The following is a 21,148-nucleotide window of genomic DNA, read 5'->3' as shown; positions in this document are numbered from 1 at the left end:
AAGTCGCCATGCAAAAGTGAAACTTATTCAGGGGGCTGCACATGGTACAACAACACTATCACTCAGAACTACTGCTTGCAAGACATTCTGTGTGCCAGTCTGGTCTCATAGACTCGACGTAACATGGTAAACATAAAGCTGGGGCACTGATTTTAGTATAATATGTTAGGTTTGGTATGATATGATATGGTTACGTAAGACAGAAGGTTACTTAAAACACTTTCCTGCAGTCAAGTGACCAAATTACCCTCTAGTGTGCACAAGACAATAATCCAAAACACACAATCAAGTCTACATGAAAATGTCTAAAAAGCAACAAATTTGAAGTTTTGGAATGGCTAGTCAAAGTCCAGACCCAATCCCAATTGAGATGTGGTGGCAGGACTTGAAATTGAGCAGTTCATGCTTGAAAACCCACGAACGTCGCAGTTGTAAAGCAGTTCAGCATACACGAGTGGGCCAGAAGTCCTCCACAGCGATGTGAGACTGATCAACAACTACAACAAGCATTTGGTTGCAGTCATTGCAGCTAAAGGTGGTACAACCAGTTATTGAGTATTACGGGGAAATTACTGTACTTTTCCACACAGGGAATTGGGTGTTGCATAACTTTGTTAATTACGTAAATAAAATATGTATCAATTTCTTTTGTTATTTGTAAACTCAGGTTCCCTTTATCTATTATGAGGTTTTGGTTGAAGAGCCAATAACATTCAAATATATGCAAAAATAGAGAATATCAGGTGGCAAAAATATTTTCACTGCACCGTATGTCACTGTATATAATTTGGCGGTATATATTTTTAGATATAGGCCTATTGTAAACGTGTTTTATTGTTGCGTTGCAATCTTCATTTCTAAAATAACATACAAGTGCTAAAATAACTTTCATCTACATACTATTTTGACCGAGGCAATGAACTGTCCATGGATTAGCATAGCAATTGATATAACGGGACCATATTTGAGCTTAATTCAAAATTACACAGGTAAGTTAACAGTTACAGAAATCAGGGATGCAGACAGGCTCTCTCTATCTGATATACTGTGTCCAACACACCGTTTTTTATGCTGGGCACCTTCTTACCAAAAAAGGATGTTCTTATATATATTTTTCAATTAAATACTTTGCTAAAAATAAAAGTTTAACCTGTTAGAGACAACAGTTCCCATTTCGGAATGCGCCCCCACCCCCCCCAGCTGGAATGTGGCGCAGGTAACGCAAGAAATATTCCTAAAAATATTTAACCTCCACACATTAACAAGTAAAATAGCTCAAATGAAAGATAAACAAGTTGTTTATCTAGCCAGCAAGTCAGATTTCTAAAATGTTTTACGGCGAAAACATAGCAAATATTTATGTCAAACCACCACCGCAGACATAGCTCATTAGCATAGCCAAGTAGGAAAAAATATGCAATCAACAAACGCAGGATTAAAAGAAAAATCATTTCACTAACCTTTTGAAATCTTCATCAGATGACAGTAATATAACAAGTTACACAGTACATTAATTTTCTTTCAATAATATGCTATATATATCCATAAATCTCTGTTTACAATGATGCATCGTTCAAAAAATGCTACCCAAATGTCCTGAGAAATGACGATAGCCCCGGCAGATAACGTCAGCTAACAAGGAATACACATCATAAACTTTGACTAAATATGCATGTTTTACATATGTATAGCAAGATACACTTCTTCTAAATGCAATTGCATTGTTACATTTAATTTTAACGTTACATTTTGCGTTCACTAGACTATAATATGGAGTCGGCGCTCCCACAGTAGCATAATGACTCCTATCTTGGAGTCGACAGAAACCCAAAATTAATACATTAAATATTCCCTTACCTTTGTTGTTCTTCCATCAAACGACCTGGAAGGGATTATACTTACCAAACCAGCTTTTAGTTTTCAAGTCTACGTCTTTCGGTTCTCAAAATACCCACATTTCGGTCGAAATTTACGCAAAATTGAAGTGGTTGCGCACCAAAACGTTGAAATTATATATTATATGTCTAGTTAACTTGTCAAACTAACTTCATAATCAAGCTGTAACATGTTATAAAGGTGTACAGCAATTTTGAGAACAAACAGAAACACAGGCACCGTTCAATCGATCTTGGAAGAAAGAGAGGACTTGACCACTGCGCACAGAAAAGTGACAGCTGTTTTTGATTAACTGGGAGCTTACCGCGTGCTCAAACTCTCGCGAGCGGGCGATTCTCACAATGACAAGCCCCATTGAAAGCTGAGATCACGCTGAACACGTGGAGACTGTTCCTGGAGCTGTAACTGTTTGGGGAGGGTGTTTGCGATGACGTCAAAGGTGGCCCAACTTTTCAGATGAGAAGAGATAGTTTGGGAGAATGCATATTTTGAGAGTTCTGCTTTACACAGAGACACAATTTAAACGGTTTTAAAAGCTTTAGAGTGTTTTCTATTCAATAATATTTTTATTTGCATATATTAGCAACTTTTGACAAAAAATAATTATGTTTACCATGGGCACGCAATTACTCCAGCGGGGGCAGTAGAGAATGGGCATGCACCACATTACTACAAGACAAACCAGCAAAACGTGTGTTCATTTAATTTCAAAAAGCATGAAAAGGTAGCATAATGGGATAATGTCTTATTATGGAGTGTGAAGAATCTAATTCTTTACCTTGTATGCAATACAAATCACGTTATTGTGGAAGCACCTCCTCTAAGAGTATGAACTAGGCCATTTGAGAAGGTTTGAATCCTAAGCAAACTGCCTACACATCATGCTTCAAATGTATTATTTTTCAGTATACGATATGTTCACCATCATTAAACTTAAACACACTCATTAAAAATGTACTTCAATTTCAAACACTTTACTTGTAATTTAGTATATTCATTCAAGATATACCTGGAGCTGTTTTTAAGTTGACACGTTGATTTTCTTCATGAAATTCTGCTTGTGAGTGATCAATTACACTATAAGTATACAGTGCCTTGCAAAAGTATTCTTACCTCTTGTATTTCTTCAAATTTATTGTGTTTGCAAAGTGGGATAACTTTATTTAATTGTCACTTGTTGTCAACAATGAACTCAAAATACTTGTAATGTCAAAGTGAGAGAAAAAAGTAATGATTACGAATAATACAATTTGGTAATTACAATACTGTTGTTGCATAATTATTCAGCCCCTTTGTTTAGGCAAGCCTAAATTAGTTCAGGAGTAAAATCTGGCTTAACAAATCACATAATATGTTACATGGACTCTGTGTGAAATAATAAGGGCTGACATTATTTTTGAAAGACTAACCCTTCCTCTGTCCCCAATACATAAAACATCTGTAAGGGAGCCTTTTGAAAGCTTTATAATGTCACAGCAGATTTCCTCCTCTTCGTCTGAAGAGGAGTAAGGATCGGACCAAGATGCGGCGTGGTAAGTGTTCGTCATTTTAATGGAAAACTGAACACTACAAAGTGACAACCGTGATGCTAATGCAACACTGTGCTAACAAGTAACATAACATAGACAATCACCCACAACCCACAATGACAAAACAGGCTACCTAAATAGGGTTCCCAATCAGAGACAATGACTAACACCTGCCTTTGATTGAGAACCATATCAGGCCAAACACAGAAACAGACAAACTAGACATACAACATAGAATGCCCACTCAGATCACACCCTGACCAAACAAAACATATAAACATGCAAAGCAAACTATGGTCAGGGCATGACATATAAAGAAGGGCAGTGATTGGTAGATGGGTAACAATATCAAATCAGACATTGAATATATCTTTAAGCATGTCTCCTTAATAATTATGCTGTGGATTATGTATTAAACCACTAAGACACATCACAGATACAGTCATCCTTCTGAACTGCAGGACAGAAATAAAAATGCTCAGGGATGTTACCATGATTTTAAAACAGTTACAGAGTTCAATGGCTGTGATGGGAGAAAACTGAGGATGAATCAAAAACATTGTAGTGACTCCACAATAATGACTTAAATGACAGAGTGAAAAGAAAAATCTAAATATACAAAACATGCATGTTGTATGCAACAAGGCACTCCCGAGTGGCGCAGCGGTCTAAGGCACTGCATTTCAGTGCTCGAGGCATCACTACAGACCCTGGTTTGATTCCAGGCTGTATCACAACCGACCGTGATTGGGAGTCCCATAGGGGCGGCGCACAATTGGCCCAATGTCGTTTGGGTTTGTCATGGGTAGGCCGTCATTGTAAATAAGAATGTATTCTTAACTGACTTGCCTAGTTTAATAAAGGTTAAATAAAAAAAATCTATTAAATTAAGTAATACTGCAAAAACAAAAAAAACATTGCAAAGGAATATACCTATATATATATATATGTTTTGGGCAAATCCAACACAACCCATCACTGAGTAACTTCCGCCTGGTGGTGGCTGCATCATGGTATGGGCATGCTTGACATTGGAAAATACTGCAGAGTTTTTCAGGATATAAATAAATGGGATTGTCACGCGGGGCTAGGTGTGTGAGGAAGGAATCAGGCGCAGAGAGTTCCACAGGGAAAAAGTGCACTTTATTCCGGCACAAACAAACAAGCCCACAACACAGGGCGCGGAAATATATGGACCACCCAAAACACAGGGTGCCAGGTCCAGAATATGAACACACCTAACTAACGCACACACAAAATTAATCCCGCACAAAACAAGGGCGGGTAAACGTACTTTAAATAAGGAAGCCCATCAAGCACACACAACAGGTCACAGGTGAAACTTATAAGACAAAACAAACAGACAACGAAAAAGGGATCGGTGGCGACTAGTAGGCCGGTGACGACGACCACCAAGCTGCGCCCTCCCCCTGACGCGCGGCTCCCGAAACGCGCCGCCACCGGCCTCAAGGGCGACCCGGAGGGCGGCGGAAGTCTCTCAGGAGAGAAGGATCCAAAATGTCCCCCAAGGGTACCCAGCACCTCTCCTCCGGACCGTACCCCTCCCAGTCCATGAGGTACTGTAGGCCCCTCACCCGGCGTCTCGAGTCCAGAATGCCACGTACTGTGTATGCCGGGGACCCCTCGATGTTCAGAGGGGGTGGAGGGACCTCAGGCACCTCACCTTCCTGAAGGGGACCAGCCACCACCGGCATTAGGAGAGACACATGAAACGAAGGGTTAATACGATAATACCTAGGAAGTTGTAACCTGTAACATACCTCGTTTATTCTCCTCAGGACTTTAAATGGCCCCACATAGAAGAGGAGCGCTGACCAGCAGCGCAGTGAGGCCCCCGTGTTCGCACCGGGGGACCGAGTCTGGCTCTCGACCCGAAACCTGCCCCTGCTTCCGGCAGGGCAGGTGGAGGGGCAGGTGGAGGGTCGAGAGCCAGACCCGGTCCCCCGGTGCGAGGGGCCTCCTGGGTGCTGGTCAGCGCTCCTCTTCTGCCGTTCCCCCGCCAGTCTCAGTGACTCCTGGACAGCTTTCCAGGTGTCCTTGGAGCGCTATACCAATTCCTCTACCGCAGGAACCTCGGTCTAGCTCTGATGCCATGGGGCCAGGACAGGCTGGTATCCCAACACACACTGAAAAGGGGACATGTTCGTTGAGGAGTGGCGGAGGGAGTTCTGAGCAAGCTCAGCCCAAGGAACATACCTCGCCCACTCACCAGGCCGGTCCCAGCAATATGACCGCAGAAACCTGCCCACATCCTGGTTTACGCGCTCCACCTGCCCATTAATCTCGGGGTGAAAACCCGAGTTCAAGCTGACCGAGACCCCAGTCTCTCCATAAATGCCCTCCAAACTCTGGACGTGAATTGGGGGCCCTGATCAGAAACAATGTCCTCAGGCACCCCATAGTACCGGTAGACATGGGTAAACAGGGCCTCCGCAGTCTGCAGGGCCATAGGGAGACCGGGCAATGTGATGAGACGGCAGGACTTAGAAAACCGATCCACAATGACCAGGATCATAGTACCTACCTGGGACGGGGGAAGGTCGGTAAGAAAGTCCACCGATAAGTGTGTCCACGGCCGTTGTGGTACGGGGAGGGTCTGTCATAAAATCTTACGTTCTTAGCCAACGTGGGCCACCAGTATCTCCCTCTAAGACTCCGCAATGTCCTTTTGATGCCAGGATGACCCAAGGAGGGTAGAGTATGAGCCCAATGGATTAGTTTATCACGGACCCCCCTGAGCCCCTGCTGGACACTGGGGGGTGCAGCTCTAAACGTGATGCCCTCTCTATTTCCGCGTCCACCTCCCATACTACCCGTGCCATGAGACATGAAGGTGGAATGATGGGAGTCGGCTCAACGGACCGCTCCTCTGTATCATAGAGGTGGGACTGCGCGTTGGCTTTGGTGTTTTGGGAGCCTGGCCGGAACGAGATGGTAAAACGAAACCGGGTAAAAAACATGGCTCTAACCTGATGCGGATTTAGCCTCCTCACTGCCCGGATATACTCGAGATTACGATGGTCAGTCCAGATGAGAAAAGGGTGCTTAGCCCCCTCAAACCAATGTCTCCACACCTTCAGAGCCTTGACTACAGCTAACAACTCCCGGTCCCCCACGTCATAGTTTAGCTCCGCCGGACTGAGCTTCCTCGAAAAGAAGGCACAAGGGCGGAGCTTTGGTGGCGCGCCCGAGCGCTGGGACAGCACGGCCCCGACCCCAGCCTCGGACGCGTCCACCTCCACTATGAACGCTAAAGAGGGGTCCGGATGCACCAACACGGGCCCATTGGTGAACAGCTCCTTCAGACGACTGAAAGCTCTGCCCGCCTCTGCTGACCAACGCAAGCTCACCGGTCCTCCCTTTAGCAGTGAGGTAATGGGAGCAGCCACCTGACCAAAATCTTGGATAAACCTCCGGTAGTGATTGGAAAACCCTAAAAACCGCTGCACCTCCAATTACGCGCGGCTGTAACGGCATCACACTCCATCACCACCCCGGAGGTGGAAATACAATAACCCAGGAAGGAAACGGCCTGTTTGAAGAACACACATTTCTCGGCCTTGCAATACAGGTCATGCTCCAACAGTCGCCCATGTACCTTACGCACCAGAGACACGCGTGCCGCGCAGAATAGATCAAATGTCATCTATGTACACTACCACTCCCTGCCCGAGCAGGTCTGAGAATCTCGTCTACAAAGGATTGGAAGGCAGCTGGACCATTTTTCAACTCATAATGGCCAGATGTAGTACTAAATGCGGTTTTACATTTACATTACATTTACGTCATTTCCACTCATCTCCTCCCCAGATACGCACCAGATTGTACGCACTCCAGTTTTGTGAAGAAGCGCGCCCCGTGAAATGATTCCACCGCCGTAGCGATGAGAGGTAGTGGGTAACTAAACCCCACTGTGATAGAATTTAGACCTCGATAATCAATGCACGAACGCAGACCTCCTTCCTTCTTCTTCACAAAAAAAGAAGCTTGAGGAGACGGGTGATGCGGAGGGCCGAATGTAGCCCTGTCCCAACGATTCAGCAACTTATGTATCCATAGCTACTGTCTCCTCCTGGGACAATGGGTACAGGTGACTCCTAGGAAGTGCCGCGTTCTCCAGGAGATCTATCACACAGTCCCCTGGACGATGGGGTGGTAATTGGGTCGCCTTCCTTTTACTGAAGGCGATAGCCAAATCGGCATATTCAGAGGGAATGCACACAGTGGAAACCTGGTCTGGATTCTCCACCGTAGTCTCACCAACGGCAACTCCTATACACCTGCCCGAACACTCCTCTGACCACCCTCTAAGAGTCCCCTGTCGCCAGGAAATCACTGGGTTCTGCTGAGCTAGCCAGGGAATTCCCAACACCACTGGAAACACAGGTGAATCGATAAGGAACAAACTAATACGCTACTTATGACCCCCCCGGCGTTACCATTTCCAGTGGCACCGTTGCCTCTCTGACCACTCCTGACCCTAATGGTCGGCTATCTAAAGAATACACGGGGAAAGGTCTGGTGCTGACTCACCTGCGGTGACCGAGTAATCCCGCACAAAACAAGGGCAGGTAAACTTTAAATACTTTAAATAAATAAATGTATCTTGCTAATTCTTTCATAGTTCTAAAAGGTAGACATCACACCTTTAGTATGCTTTGCAAAATATCAAAAAATGTATTATGGGAGCTTGCCTAAGCTACTCACAAACATTTTTACACTATTCTGCCTCCACATTTTTGGCGCCTTGGCAATTCACCCAACGAAAAGCAGCTGTACTAGTCTTCTCGTACAGAAAGACTAAAAAACATTGCATATGAGAAATGCACACACAAAAGAACACAGGTGAAACTAATAAGACAAAACAAACAGACAACGAAAAAGGTAATGGTGGCGGCTAGTAGTTTGGTGACGACGACCGCCAAGCACCGCCGAACAGGCAGGGGAGCCAACTTCGGCGGAAGTTGTAACAGGGATGGAGCTAATCACAGGCAAAATCCTTGCGGAAAACCTGCTTCAGTCTGCTTTACAATCGACAATGGGAGAGGAATTCACCTTTCAGCAAGACATGAACCTACATCTCAAATCTCCACTAACTGCTTACCAAGAAAACATTGAATGTTCCTAAATGGCCAAGTTACAGTTTTGAATTACATCTTTACATCTGCTTTACATCTGCTTGAAAATCTATGGCAAGACATGAAAATGGCTCTAACCATTATCCCCAACATCTTGACAGTGCTTGAAGAACGATGAAAATAATAAATGGCTAATATTGCACAATCCAGGTGTGTACAGCTCTTAAAGACTTACCCAAGAAGACTCATTTCTGTAATTGTTTCTACCATTTATTAAATCAGGGAGCTGAACAATTATATATTTTTAATTTTAATTTAAATCTATCTTTAATATTTTTTATTTTATTGGATTGTTGCCAAGAACATTGTAAAAATACAAGGGATATGAATACTTTGCCTGGTACTATACTTTCAGTGCCAATAATGTGTTTGAAGTTCAGAGAAAGTTGACATTGATAACGCTTGTTTAGTCCACATAAGGAAACATGCAGAGAGTATACTTTTCATATCTCCATTTTTTTTTATTTAAGTGTACTTTAAAAAAGAAGTATATTTAACTTAAATGTCCACAAAATATACTTCAAGTATACTTTCAAAACTCATGTGCAAAAAAATGTATATTACCCAGCCTCCTTTTCTGCAGCTGAAGTTTATTTTTTGACCTTACTGCAAAACAGCCCATACAAATGCAATGAGCAACGTATTCACTACATGGAACAGCAGATAGTCCATCCCCGAAATCTGAAAGAAGTTTGTTCTGAAGTGTCTGTCCTATAGCTAAGATATACGGTACTTAAATATATACAAAATATACGAATGAAGTTAGATTTAAGTATATTTAAAATGATCTAAATTGGCCCTGAAGCAAACATCCTAGCGTCTCTTCCAATCATCTCATCCTGTCCGCCTGTACACCCAAATGAAGTGTGTGTGTATGACTTCCAGACTTATTAGAATATCATAACATAGAGTGGTTCATCATGGGTGGAATAATACCCTCATCAAGACGACAGGAGAATTAGCAGCCACACACACATACACAATATTTCAGTTTGAAATGCAGGGTCATATCAATCAGTTAATCAAATGAACCCAGATGCTCAATCACGTACTCAACGTATGTAAATTCAAGAAGACTATACTTCCAGAGGGGCCATAAAAAGGCACTGTCAATTCACCTCTCAGGGGATTGTCTTTGTGCTTCAACATTGAGACTCTCTCTCGTTCGCTCTCCCACACGCACATGCACACACACACTCACAAATATTTGGATTCGATCACTTTGTGAGGGAAAGCAACAAGTTCCTTGAGAGATTACTTCATAGGTTCCTTGATCTGAAACCTTAGTTCAATATAGCAACTTGCTATTCTATGTCCTCTTTAATAAAGTCTATGGCAGCAGCAATTGCTATAAGGGCACAGAGAATCAGATGAAAAAGCAATTTATATTGACAATGACATTCATAGTCCACTGCACCGGTCACACCTTGGGTTCATTCTATGGGTTGTCTTTTCTTTTTATTGTTTTCTTCTCTGTTTATCTCTTTCTCATGGTCCTCTCAGACAATGAGCTGTAGTCTTTCTGCCCACGGGGTACTGGGCAGAGGCCAACTCATGGCACTGCTCACCAGCGCAGAGAGAGAGAGAGAGAGAGAAATAGAGACCACCTTTGAGCCAGAGGGCTTGGCAGGGTTAAAGCAGTGTGTATGACTGTGTATAATGCTCTGGTCTGACTTCATTTCTCTCTCTCTCTCTCTCTCTCTCTCTCTCTCTCTCTCTCTCTCTCTCTCTCTCTCTTATTTATTTATATATAGCTGTAGGGCTGGGATAGATCAAGAGACCTGCCATCTCCCATATTGTATTACTGTTTAATATTACAGTTTTTCTCAATTGCTAAAACACAATTTCTGAAACCTTGCTCCATTTCCTGAAAACGTTAAACACAAAACCTCATCTTCAAGCACTATTTACAAACCTCTGACTCCTCTTGCAAAATGAAACATTCACCTCAAAACAGTTTTACCTGTGTTCAAAATCAAACACTGCTCTCAAATCATAAACAAAGTGATAAAAATGATATACACTCTCAAGCAGTCAGTAAACAATACACCGAAAAATAGAAAACACATTGTTCAAAACATACAATTCTCAGGGAGAAGTACAATTTTAATCTAAAAAAATATTCATATTTTTCCATCATTGTCTTTTGATGAACGAAAACATGTTCTATTATAGTAGCTCAAAATTGATCAGAAATGACTACTCTGCTTTGCTCTTTGCAATTTGTTTTTTGTTCTTCCTCCTCCTTGTAGCCCTATTTTTACAGTACTGTACCCTGCATCTCACAAATTTGTCCTGAACCTGCAACCAGTCTAACTCTATTGAGCAGTCAGTACTGTTAATAAATGGAAAGCACACTTTTAAGGGCCATAAAATGTGCCCATTGTACAGTATACAGCCTACTGCACTGTACTACAGTATCCATTCTCAGACTTTCACCTTCCCACCTTCAACAACCTGTTTGATCTCTGAACTGGCTTATATTGGTTGTGTCGCATCATTTCAAACAGGTTAAATCAATTTTGAGTGGTTGTGTTCAATCAATGACATATGTTCTCTATTTGTATTTGATTGTTGCCACTTGTGTTTACCAGTATGGATGACATGTGCATTAGAGTGCAGAATGTGTTTTGAGAATGAGAATGTGTTTAGAGTTTTGCTGAAAAGTCTAAGTGAGATCTGCAAATTGTGTTTTACCATGTGAAATGGTTTAAGGTATTGACAACAGACTGCATAATTAGCTAAATGAGTCTTTGTTCAGTCAATGGGTTTTAGTGTTTTAGCAATTGAGAAAAACTTTAATATTGTATTGTCTTTTAAAATCGATAATGTTGTGATAATTTTGTTTAATTACTCATGAAATGGGTAGTGTTTTTTTAGGCAACAGTCTGAAACAGGGAGCTACTTGTCCAATAAGAAATGCACATTTTATTTTTCCAAAACGTTTTAAAGTATTTTGCTACTGGGTACCCGGATGAAAATGACCAGACTTGTGTATGTGCAAATGGCTTGTGTATGTGTAAATGGCTTGTGTGTTTACATTTCTCCTTTCTTTCTCTCCTACAGTTAGAACATATTCAGAAGCACAACTGGTACATGTGAGTGTACTTTTCTTTTCTTTCTTTTCATCCTAATGTTCTCTCTGTGATTCGGGATTTCAAAGGGACAAAGGAAGAGTTAGGATAAATTGGATAAAAGTAGTCAAAGGTGGGGAGGCGATGGTGATGGGAGGGAGGGATGTCTCAGTTGGTCTGGGTTAAGAGGAGGAAGCAAGGGAGCGGGAAGCGCGCATTAGAGAAAAGTTTGTTTTTGTGTGAGTGCTTTTGCGCGTGTGTGTGCGTCTTTTCTGATGAATGGCCTCGCCATATCAGCAGCAAGGACAGAGATCCAACACATCTACTGGCTTCGGAGGGAGGGAGAGGGAGAGGGCGAGGGAGAGAGAGAGAGAGAGAGAGAGAGAGAGAGAGAGAGAGAGAGAGAGAGAGAGAGAGAGAGAGAGAGAGAGAGAGAGAGAGAGAGAGAGAGAGAGAGAGAGAGAGAGAGAGAGGATAATGGGGAGAGAGAGCAGAGGAGAGATAGAGAGAAAGAAAGAAACACTAGAGAAGCCGGGCCTCAAGGGACCCCATTTTGAGGAAATGAACAGTCACTTTGACTGCAACATTGGAACAGTCTAATATATACGTTTCATTTATGCGATCAGAAAAATAATATTTTGCTTGTGTTTCTAAAGGTCTTGTGTAAAAAAAAAAATCATAGAACATATTGGCATTTTTATACGTTTATGTTACTGTAGGCAATCTGCTGCCTCAGATGTGGAGGGCATGGAACAGCGGTTCATCTTGGAAAAAGTTTTTAAATAGAGTTAATTTCTTTAATTTCGAGAGTTACTTGATGAAGGTAAGTGTTTTGGAAACCTCAGAATTTGCTGTTTCTGATACCATATAGGAATCAAAATGTCTTACCTGAATGTGACTCTGTAGGAAGATAAATGAAAGTTAATGACTGGCGGTGAATGAGGGGTGTGGCGGAAATGTTTGTTTCCAAAAATGACGCTAATTCTGTTTGTGATATCAAAATTCTAACACCATACAGAGCCTTCAGAAAGTGTTCACACCCATTGACTTCTTCCACGTTTTGTTGTGCTACAGCCTGAATTTAAAATGGATTCAACTGAGATTTTGTGTCACTGGCCGACACACAATATCCGATAATGTCAAAGTGGAATTATGTTTGTCGAAATGTTTAAAAATGAATTACAAATGAAAAGATTAAATGTCTTGAGTCAATGAGTATTCAACCACGTTGTTATTGCAAGCCTAAATAAGTTCAGGAGGCAAAATTTGCTTAACAAGTCACATGACGTATGGTCCAATGTCTCTCAATTTTTATTTTGTGTTTTTTTTTAACTAGGCAAGTCAGTTAAGAACAAATTTACAATGACACCCTACCGGTGAACAGTGGGTTAACTGCCTTGTTCAGGGGTAGAACGACAGATTTTTACCTTGTCAACCTCGGGGATTTGATCCAGCAACCTTTCAGTTACTGGTCCAACGCTCTAACCACTGGGCTACCTGCCACAAAGAAGGGCACCTATAAAAAGCAGACATTGAATATCCCTTTGAGCATGGTGAGCACCCTAACAAAAGAGAACCCTTAAAACGCAAGAGTGTATTTTATCCCTGGAATTCAATCCAGATTAGGATGGGATTCCTTTGGCTGATCCTTGCACTCTGTGTCCTTGTCGAATCCAAACATTTACATTTACATTTAAGTCATTTAGCAGACGCTCTTATCCAGAGCGACTTACAAATTGGTGCATTCACCTTATGACATCCAGTGGGACAGTCACTTAACAATAGAGCATCTAAAACTTAGGGGGGGTGGGGTGAGAGGGATTACTTAACCTATCCTAGGTATTCCTTAAAGAGGTGGGGTTTCAGGTGTCTCCGGAAGGTGGTGATTGACTCCGCTGTCCTGGCGTCGTGAGGGAGTTTGTTCCACCATTGGGGGGCCAGGGCAGCGAACAGTTTTGACTGGGCTGAGCGGGAGCTGTACTTCCTCAGTGGTAGGGAGGCGAGCAGGCCAGAGGTGGATGAACGCAGTGCCCTTGTTTGGGTGTAGGGCCTGATCAGAGCCTGGAGGTACTGAGGTGCCGTTCCCCTCACAGCTCCGTAGGCAAGCACCATGGTCTTGTAGCGGATGCGAGCTTCAACTGGAAGCCAGTGGAGAGAACGGAGGAGCGGGGTGACGTGAGAGAACTTGGGAAGGTTGAACACCAGACGGGCTGCGGCGTTCTGGATGAGTTGAAGGGGTTTAATGGCACAGGCAGGGAGCCCAGCCAACAGCGAGTTGCAGTAATCCAGACGGGAGATGACAAGTGCCTGGATTAGGACCTGTGCCGCTTCCTGTGTGAGGCAGGGTCGTACTCTGCGGATGTTGTAGAGCATGAACCTACAGGAACGGGCCACCGCCTTGATGTTAGTTGAGAACGACAGGGTGTTGTCCAGGATCACGCCAAGGTTCTTGGCGCTCTGGGAGGAGGACACAATGGAGTTGTCAACCGTGATGGCGAGATCATGGAACGGGCAGTCCTTCCCCGGGAGGAAGAGCAGCTCCGTCTTGCCGAGGTTCAGCTTGAGGTGGTGATCCGTCATCCACACTGATATGTCTGCCAGACATGCAGAGATGCGATTCGCCACCTGGTCATCAGAAGGGGGAAAGGAGAAGATTAATTGTGTGTCGTCTGCATAGCAATGATAAGAGAGACCATGTGAGGTTATGACAGAGCCAAGTGACTTGGTGTATAGCGAGAATAGGAGAGGGCCAAGAACAGAGCCCTGGGGGACACCAGTGGTGAGAGCGCGTGGTGAGGAGACAGATTCTCGCCACGCCACCTGTTAGGAGCGACCTGTCAGGTAGGACGCAATCCAAGCGTGGGCCGCGCCGGAGATGCCCAACTCGGAGAGGGTGGAGAGGAGGATCTGATGGTTCACAGTATCGAAGGCAGCCGATAGATCTAGAAGGATGAGAGCAGAGGAGAGAGAGTTAGCTTTAGCAGTGCGGAGCGCCTCCGTGATACAGAGGAGAGCAGCAGTCTCAGTTGAATGACTAGTCTTGAAACCTGACTGATTTGGATCAAGAAGGTCATTCAGAGAGAGATAGCGGGAGAGCTGGCCAAGGACGGCACGTTCAATAGTTTTGGAGAGAAAAGAAAGAAGGGATACTGGTCTGTAATTGTTGACATCGGAGGGATCGAGTGTAGGTTTTTTCAGAAGGGGTGCAACTCTCGCTCTCTTGAAGACGGAAGGGACGTAGCCAACGGTCAGGGATGAGTTGATGAGCGAGGTGAGGTAAGGGAGAAGGTCTCCGGAAATGGTCTGGAGAAGAGAGGAGGGGATAGGGTCAAGCGGGCAGGTTGTTGGGCGGCCGGCCGTCACAAGACGCGAGATTTCATCTGGAGAGAGAGGGGAGAAAGAGGTCAGAGCACAGGGTAGGGCAGTGTGAGCAGAACCAGCGGTGTCGTTTGACTTAGCAAACGAGGATCGGATGTCGTCGACCTTCTTTTCAAAATGGTTGACGAAGTCATCTGCAGAGAGGGAGGAGGGGGGAGGGGGCGGAGGATTCAGGAGGGAGGAGAAGGTGGCAAAGAGCTTCCTAGGGTTAGAGGCAGATGCTTGGAATTTAGCGTGGTAGAAAGTGGCTTTAGCAGCAGAGACAGAGGAGGAAAATGTAGAGAGGAGGGAGTGAAAGGATGCCAGGTCCGCAGGGAGGCGAGTTTTCCTCCATTTCCGCTCGGCTGCCCGGAGCCCTGTTCTGTGAGCTCGCAATGAGTCATCGAGCCACGGAGCGGGAGGGGAGGACCGAGCCGGCCTGGAGGATAGGAGACATAGAGAGTCAAGGGATGCAGAGAGGGAGGAGAGGAGGGTTGAGGAGGCAGAATCAGGAGATAGGTGGGAGAAGGTTTGAGCGGAGGGAAGAGATGATAGGATGGAAGAGGAGAGAGTAGCGGGGGAGAGAGAGCGAAGGTTGGGACGGCGCGATACCATCCGAGTAGGGGCAGTGTGGGAGGAGTTGGATGAGAGCGAGAGGGAAAAGGATACAAGGCAGTGGTCGGAGACTTGGAGGGGAGTTGCAATGAGGTTAGTGGAAGAACAGCATCTAGTAAAGATGAGGTCGAGCGTATTGCCTGCCTTGTGAGTAGGGGGGAAGGTGAGAGGGTGAGGTCAAAAGAGGAGAGGAGTGGAAAGAAGGAGGCAGAGAGGAAAGAGTCAAAGGTAGACGTGGGGAGGTTAAAGTCGCCCAGAACTGTGAGAGGTGAGCCGTCCTCAGGAAAGGAGCTTATCAAGGCATCAAGCTCATTGATGAACTCTCCGAGGGAACCTGGAGGGCGATAAATGATAAGGATGTTAAGCTTGAAAGGGCTAGTAACTGTGACAGCATGGAATTCAAAGGAGGCGATAGACAGATGGGTAAGGGGAGAAAGAGAGAATGACCACTTGGGAGAGATGAGGATCCCGGTGCCACCACCCCGCTGACCAGACGCTCTCGGGGTGTGCGAGAACACGTGGGCGGACGAAGAGAGAGCAGTAGGAGTAGCAGTGTTGTCTGTGGTGATCCATGTTTCCGTCAGTGCCAAGAAGTCGAGGGACTGGAGGGAGGCATAGGCTGAGATGAACTCTGCCTTGTTGACCGCAGATTGGCAGTTCCAGAGGCTACCGGAGACCTGGAACTCCACGTGGGTCGTGCGCGCTGGGACCACCAGAGTAGGGTGGCCGCGGCCACGCGGTGAGGAGCGTTTGTATGGTCTGTGCAGAGAGGAGAGAACAGGGATAAACAGACACATAGTTGACAGGCTACAGAAGAGGCTACGCTAATGCAAAGGAGATTGGAATGACAAGTGGACTACACGTCTCGAATGTTCAGAAAGTTAAGCTACGTAGCAAGAATCTTATTGACTAAAATGAAAAAAAATGATGAAAATGATACAGTACTGCTGAAGTAGGCCAGCTGGCAGTGGGTGCGTTGTTGACACTACACTAATCAAGTCGTTCCGTTGAGTGTAATAGTTTCTGCAGTGTTGCTATTCGGGGGCTAGCAGGCTAGCTAGCAGTGTTGATTACGTTACGTTGCGTTAAAAGAACGACAATAGATGGCTAGCGAACCTAGAAAATCGCTCTAGACTACACAATTATCTTTGATACAAAGACGGCTATGTAGCTAGCTAAGTAGCTAGCTACGATCAAACAAATCAAACCGTTGTACTGTAATGAAATGAAGTGAAAATGTGATACTACCTGTGAGTGCGACCGGGTAGTTGAGTTCTATACAGAAGACGTTGGCTAGCGTTGGCTAGCTGTTGGCTAGCTAGCAGAGTCACCTACGTTAAGGACGACAAATAGCTGGCTAGCTGACCTCGGTAAATTAAGATAATCACTCTAAGACTACACACTCTAAACCTAAACTACACAATTATCGTGGATACGAAGATACGAAGACAGTAAAGACAGCTATGTAGCTAGCTAACACTACACTAATCAAGTCGTTCAGTTGAGTGTAATAGTTTTCCCAGTGCAGCTAATCAGTGGACGTTAGCTAGCTGGCTAGTGAAGACTACGTTAGGACGGCGAAATACGATAATTACGCAATTATCTTTGATACAAAGACGGCTATGTAGCTAGCTGAGAAGAAATTGCTAAGATAAGACAAATCAAACCGTTGTGATATAATGATATAATGAAATATAATGAAAAAGTTATACTACCCGTTGGAGCGACGTGCAGATGCGACCACAACCATATGTACTAACAAGCGGATCCCCAGTGGATATCTTCCTGCGCTGCGAACCAGAGAGTGTACATCTGCCTAGATGCTGAGAACGTGTACCGCAAACACATTCCCCCCAGCGCACACTTGAGTTGGGCTGGGACTGATTGGACCGGACAAGCAGTTAAAGGTTCACCCTTTTTGAATGTTATATTGTTTGTGTGCATCTCTGCGTGATGTTCTATCTATTTCCTGGGTCATTTCATGTTTTCATGTGTATCTGGGTTATTGGTGTTCAAGCAGGCAGAAATCCGTCCAGTATGACATGGCACTGTGTTAGTCGCTCTCACTACACTGGAAGTTAATAGGATGACTTTTAGATAGCGAAAACATCTATCATACATGTCGGATTTCAATACCGGCATATGCCTTAACGGGAGGGTGTATTTTTTCGAATGAGCCATGGACCATATTTTTGCAATATTCCTACCTCGAGAAATGTTTTATTTAAAGGAGGGTCTAGCACATTTTTCATATTTGTCTGCCTCTTCAGTCCAGGGTGCATTGCATGGTGCAGTTGCCAGAGATGTTGTGGAAAGGAGATAGGAATCCACTGAATGAAGGAATGTATAACGCACCACCCAGCAGACAGTTGACCAATCGCATTAACGTTGTCATGCTGCGTCACACGGTTGCTCAAATCAAATCAAATGGTATTGGTCACATACACACGGTTAGCAGAGGTTATTGCGAGTGTAGTGATATGCTTGTGCTTCTAGTTCCGACAGTGCAGCGATATCTAAAAAGTAATATCTAACAATTCCACAACAAATACCTAATACATACAGATCTAAGTAAAGGAATGGAATATGGATGAGCAGTGACAGAGCGGCATAGGCTAAGATGCAATAGATATTATAGAATAGAGTATATACATATGAGATGAGTAATGCAAGATATGTAAACTTTATTAAAGTGGCATTATTAAAGTGACTAGTGTTCCATTTATTAAAGTGGCCAATGATTTCAAGTATTTATGTAGGCAGCAGCCTCTCTGTGCTAGTGTTGGCTATTTAACAGTCTGATGGCCTTTGAGATAGAAATTGTTTTTCAGTCTCTCGGTCCCAGCTTTGATGCACCTGTATTGACCTCACCTTCTGGATGGTAGCGGGGTGAACAGGCAGTGGCTCGGGTGGTTGTTGTCCTTGATGATCTTTTTGGCCTTCCTGTAACATCGGCTAGGTAGGTGTAGGACCGCACCACACTCTGGAGAGCCTTGCAGTTGTGGGTGGTACAGTTGCTGTGCCAGGCGGTGATACAACCCGACAGGATGCTCTCAATTGTGCATCTGTAAAGGTTTGTGAGGGTTTTAGATGACAAGACAAATTTCTTTCTTCAGCCTCCTGAGGTTCTTCACCACACTGTCTGTGTGGGTGGACCATTTCAGTTTGTCAGTGATGTGTATGCCGAGGAACTTAAAACCATCCACCTTCTCCACTGCTGTACCGTCAATTTGGATAGGGGCGTGCTCACTCTGCTGTTTCCTGAAGTCCATAATCATCTCCTTTGTGTTGATGATGTTGAGTGAGATGTTATTTTCCTGACACCAACTCCGAGAGCCCTCACCTGTCTCGTCATTTTTGGCAATGAAGTCTAATACTGTTGTGTCGTCTGCAAACTTGATTGAGTTGGCGGTGTGCATGGCCACACAGTCATGGGTGAACAGGCAGTACAGGAGGGAAGTCCAGGACCCAATTGCGCAGGACGGAGTTGAGACCCAGGGCCTCAAGTTCAATGATGAGCTTCGAGGGTACTATGATGTTGAATGCTGACCTTTAGTCAATGAACAGCATTCTTGCATAGGAATTATTCTTGTCCAGATGGGATAGGGCAGTGTGATGGTGATTGCGTCATCTGTGGACCTATTGGGGCAGTAAGCATATTGAAGTGGGTCTAGGGTGATATGTAAGGTGGAGGTGATATGATCCTTGACTTGTCTCTGAATGTTCTTCATGATGACAGAAGTTCAATTACCTTTGCATTCTTGAGTACAGGAACAATGGTTGCCATCTTGAAGCATGTGGGGACAGCAGACTGGGATAGGGAGAGATTGAATATATCCATTAACACACCAGCTAGCTGGTCTGCACATGCTCTGAGGATGCGGCTATGCTGGCGTTTGGGCCGGCAGCATTGCGAGGGTTAACACATTTACATGTCTTACTCACTTTGGCCTTGGAGAAAGAGAGCCCACAGTCCTTTTTAGCGGGCCGTGTCGGTGGCACTGTATTATCCTCAAAGCGGGCAAAGAAGGTGTTTAGTTTGTCTGGAAGCAAGACGTCGGTGTCCTTGACGGGGCTGGTTTTTCTTTTGTAGTCTGTTACTGTCTGTAGATCCTTCCACATATGTCTTGTGTCTGAGCCGTTGAATTGCGAATCCACTTTGTCTCTTTACTGGCATTTCACTTGTTTGATTGCCTTGCAGAGAGAATAACTACACTGTTTGTATTCGGCCATATTCCCAGTCACCTTTCCATGGTTAAATTCAGTAGTTTTCACTTTCAGTTTTGCGCGAATGCCGCCATCTGTCCACTATTTCTGGTTAGGGTAGGTTTTAATAGTCACAGTGGGTACAACATCTCCTATACACTTCCTTATAAACTCACTCACCGAATCAGAGGAAACATCAATATTATTCTCTGAGGCTACCCGGAACATATCCCAGTCTTTGTGATCAAAACAATCTTGAAGCGTGGATTCCGATTGGTCAGACCAGAATAGTCCTTAGTCCGAGAACTTCCTGTTTGAGTTTCTGCCTATAGGAAGGGAGGAGCAAAATGAACTAATGGTCAGATTTGCAGAAAGAAGGGCGGGGAGGGCCTTATATGCATTGCGGAAGTTATAGTAACTGTGGTCCAGTTTTTTTCAAGCGCGAGTGTTACAGTCGATGTGCTGATAGAATTTAGGTAGCCTTGTTCTCAAATTTGCTTTGTTAAAATCCCCAGCTGCAATAAATGCAGCCTCAGGATCTATGGATTCCAGTTTGCAAAATGTCCAGTGAAGTTCCTTGAGGGCCGTCGTGGTATCAGCTTGAGGGGGGATATACACGGCTGTGACAATAAGTAAAGAGAATTCTCTTGGGAGATAATACGGTCGACATTTGATTGTGAGGAATTCTAGGTCAGGTGGACAAAAATACTTGAGTTCCTGTATGTTGTTACAATTACACAATGAGTGTTTAATCATGAAACATACACCCTTCTTCTTCTTCCCTGACATATGCTTATTCCTGTCGGTGTGACACACTGAGAATCCAGGTGGCTATACTGACTCCGACAGCATATCCCGAGAGAGCCATGTTTCTGTGAAACTGAGTATGTTACAATCCCTGATGTCTCTATGGAAAGCAACCCTTGCCCTAATTTGGTCTACCTTGTTGTCTAGAGATGGGACATTAGCGAGTAATGGGTGGTGTGGGTGGTGTGCGCGCATACGAAGTCTGACCAGAAGACCGTTCGTTCTGTCTCCCTCTTCTCCGGCGGGGTAGTTTTTGGTAGGCCTCTGGAATCAGTTCAAATGCCCTGGGTGGTGCAGACAAAGAATCCGCTTCAGGAAAGTCATATTCCTGGTTGTAGTGCTTGTAAGTTGACATCGCTCTGATATCCAATAGTTCTTCCCGGCTGTATATAATAACCCTTAAGATTTTCTGGGCTAACAATGTAAGAAATAATACATTAAAAAAAACTAAATACTGCAAAGTTTCCTAAGGACTAGAAGCGAGACTGCCCTCTCTGTCGGCACT

General features: G+C 44.4%; 1 protein-coding gene across 4 annotated transcripts in view; it reads left to right on the top strand.

Annotated features, from left to right (window-relative positions):
* brsk2a (BR serine/threonine kinase 2a) overlaps positions 1–21,148 on the top strand; it is a 545,611-nt gene that overhangs the window by 440,414 nt on the left and 84,049 nt on the right. For all 4 annotated transcript variants that reach the window (XM_046358089.1, XM_046358080.1, XM_046358106.1 and 1 more), the window contains exon 9: positions 11,651–11,682. In XM_046358089.1, the coding sequence (XP_046214045.1) occupies positions 11,651–11,682 (32 nt within the window). The remainder of the gene's footprint in view (positions 1–11,650; positions 11,683–21,148) is intronic.

The sequence above is a fragment of the Oncorhynchus gorbuscha genome, linkage group LG01, assembly GCF_021184085.1.
Source record: "Oncorhynchus gorbuscha isolate QuinsamMale2020 ecotype Even-year linkage group LG01, OgorEven_v1.0, whole genome shotgun sequence".
NCBI classification, from domain to species: Eukaryota; Metazoa; Chordata; class Actinopteri; order Salmoniformes; family Salmonidae; genus Oncorhynchus; species Oncorhynchus gorbuscha.
Note: the sequence above shows the minus strand (reverse complement) of the source record. Positions and strands in the feature narration are given on the sequence as shown.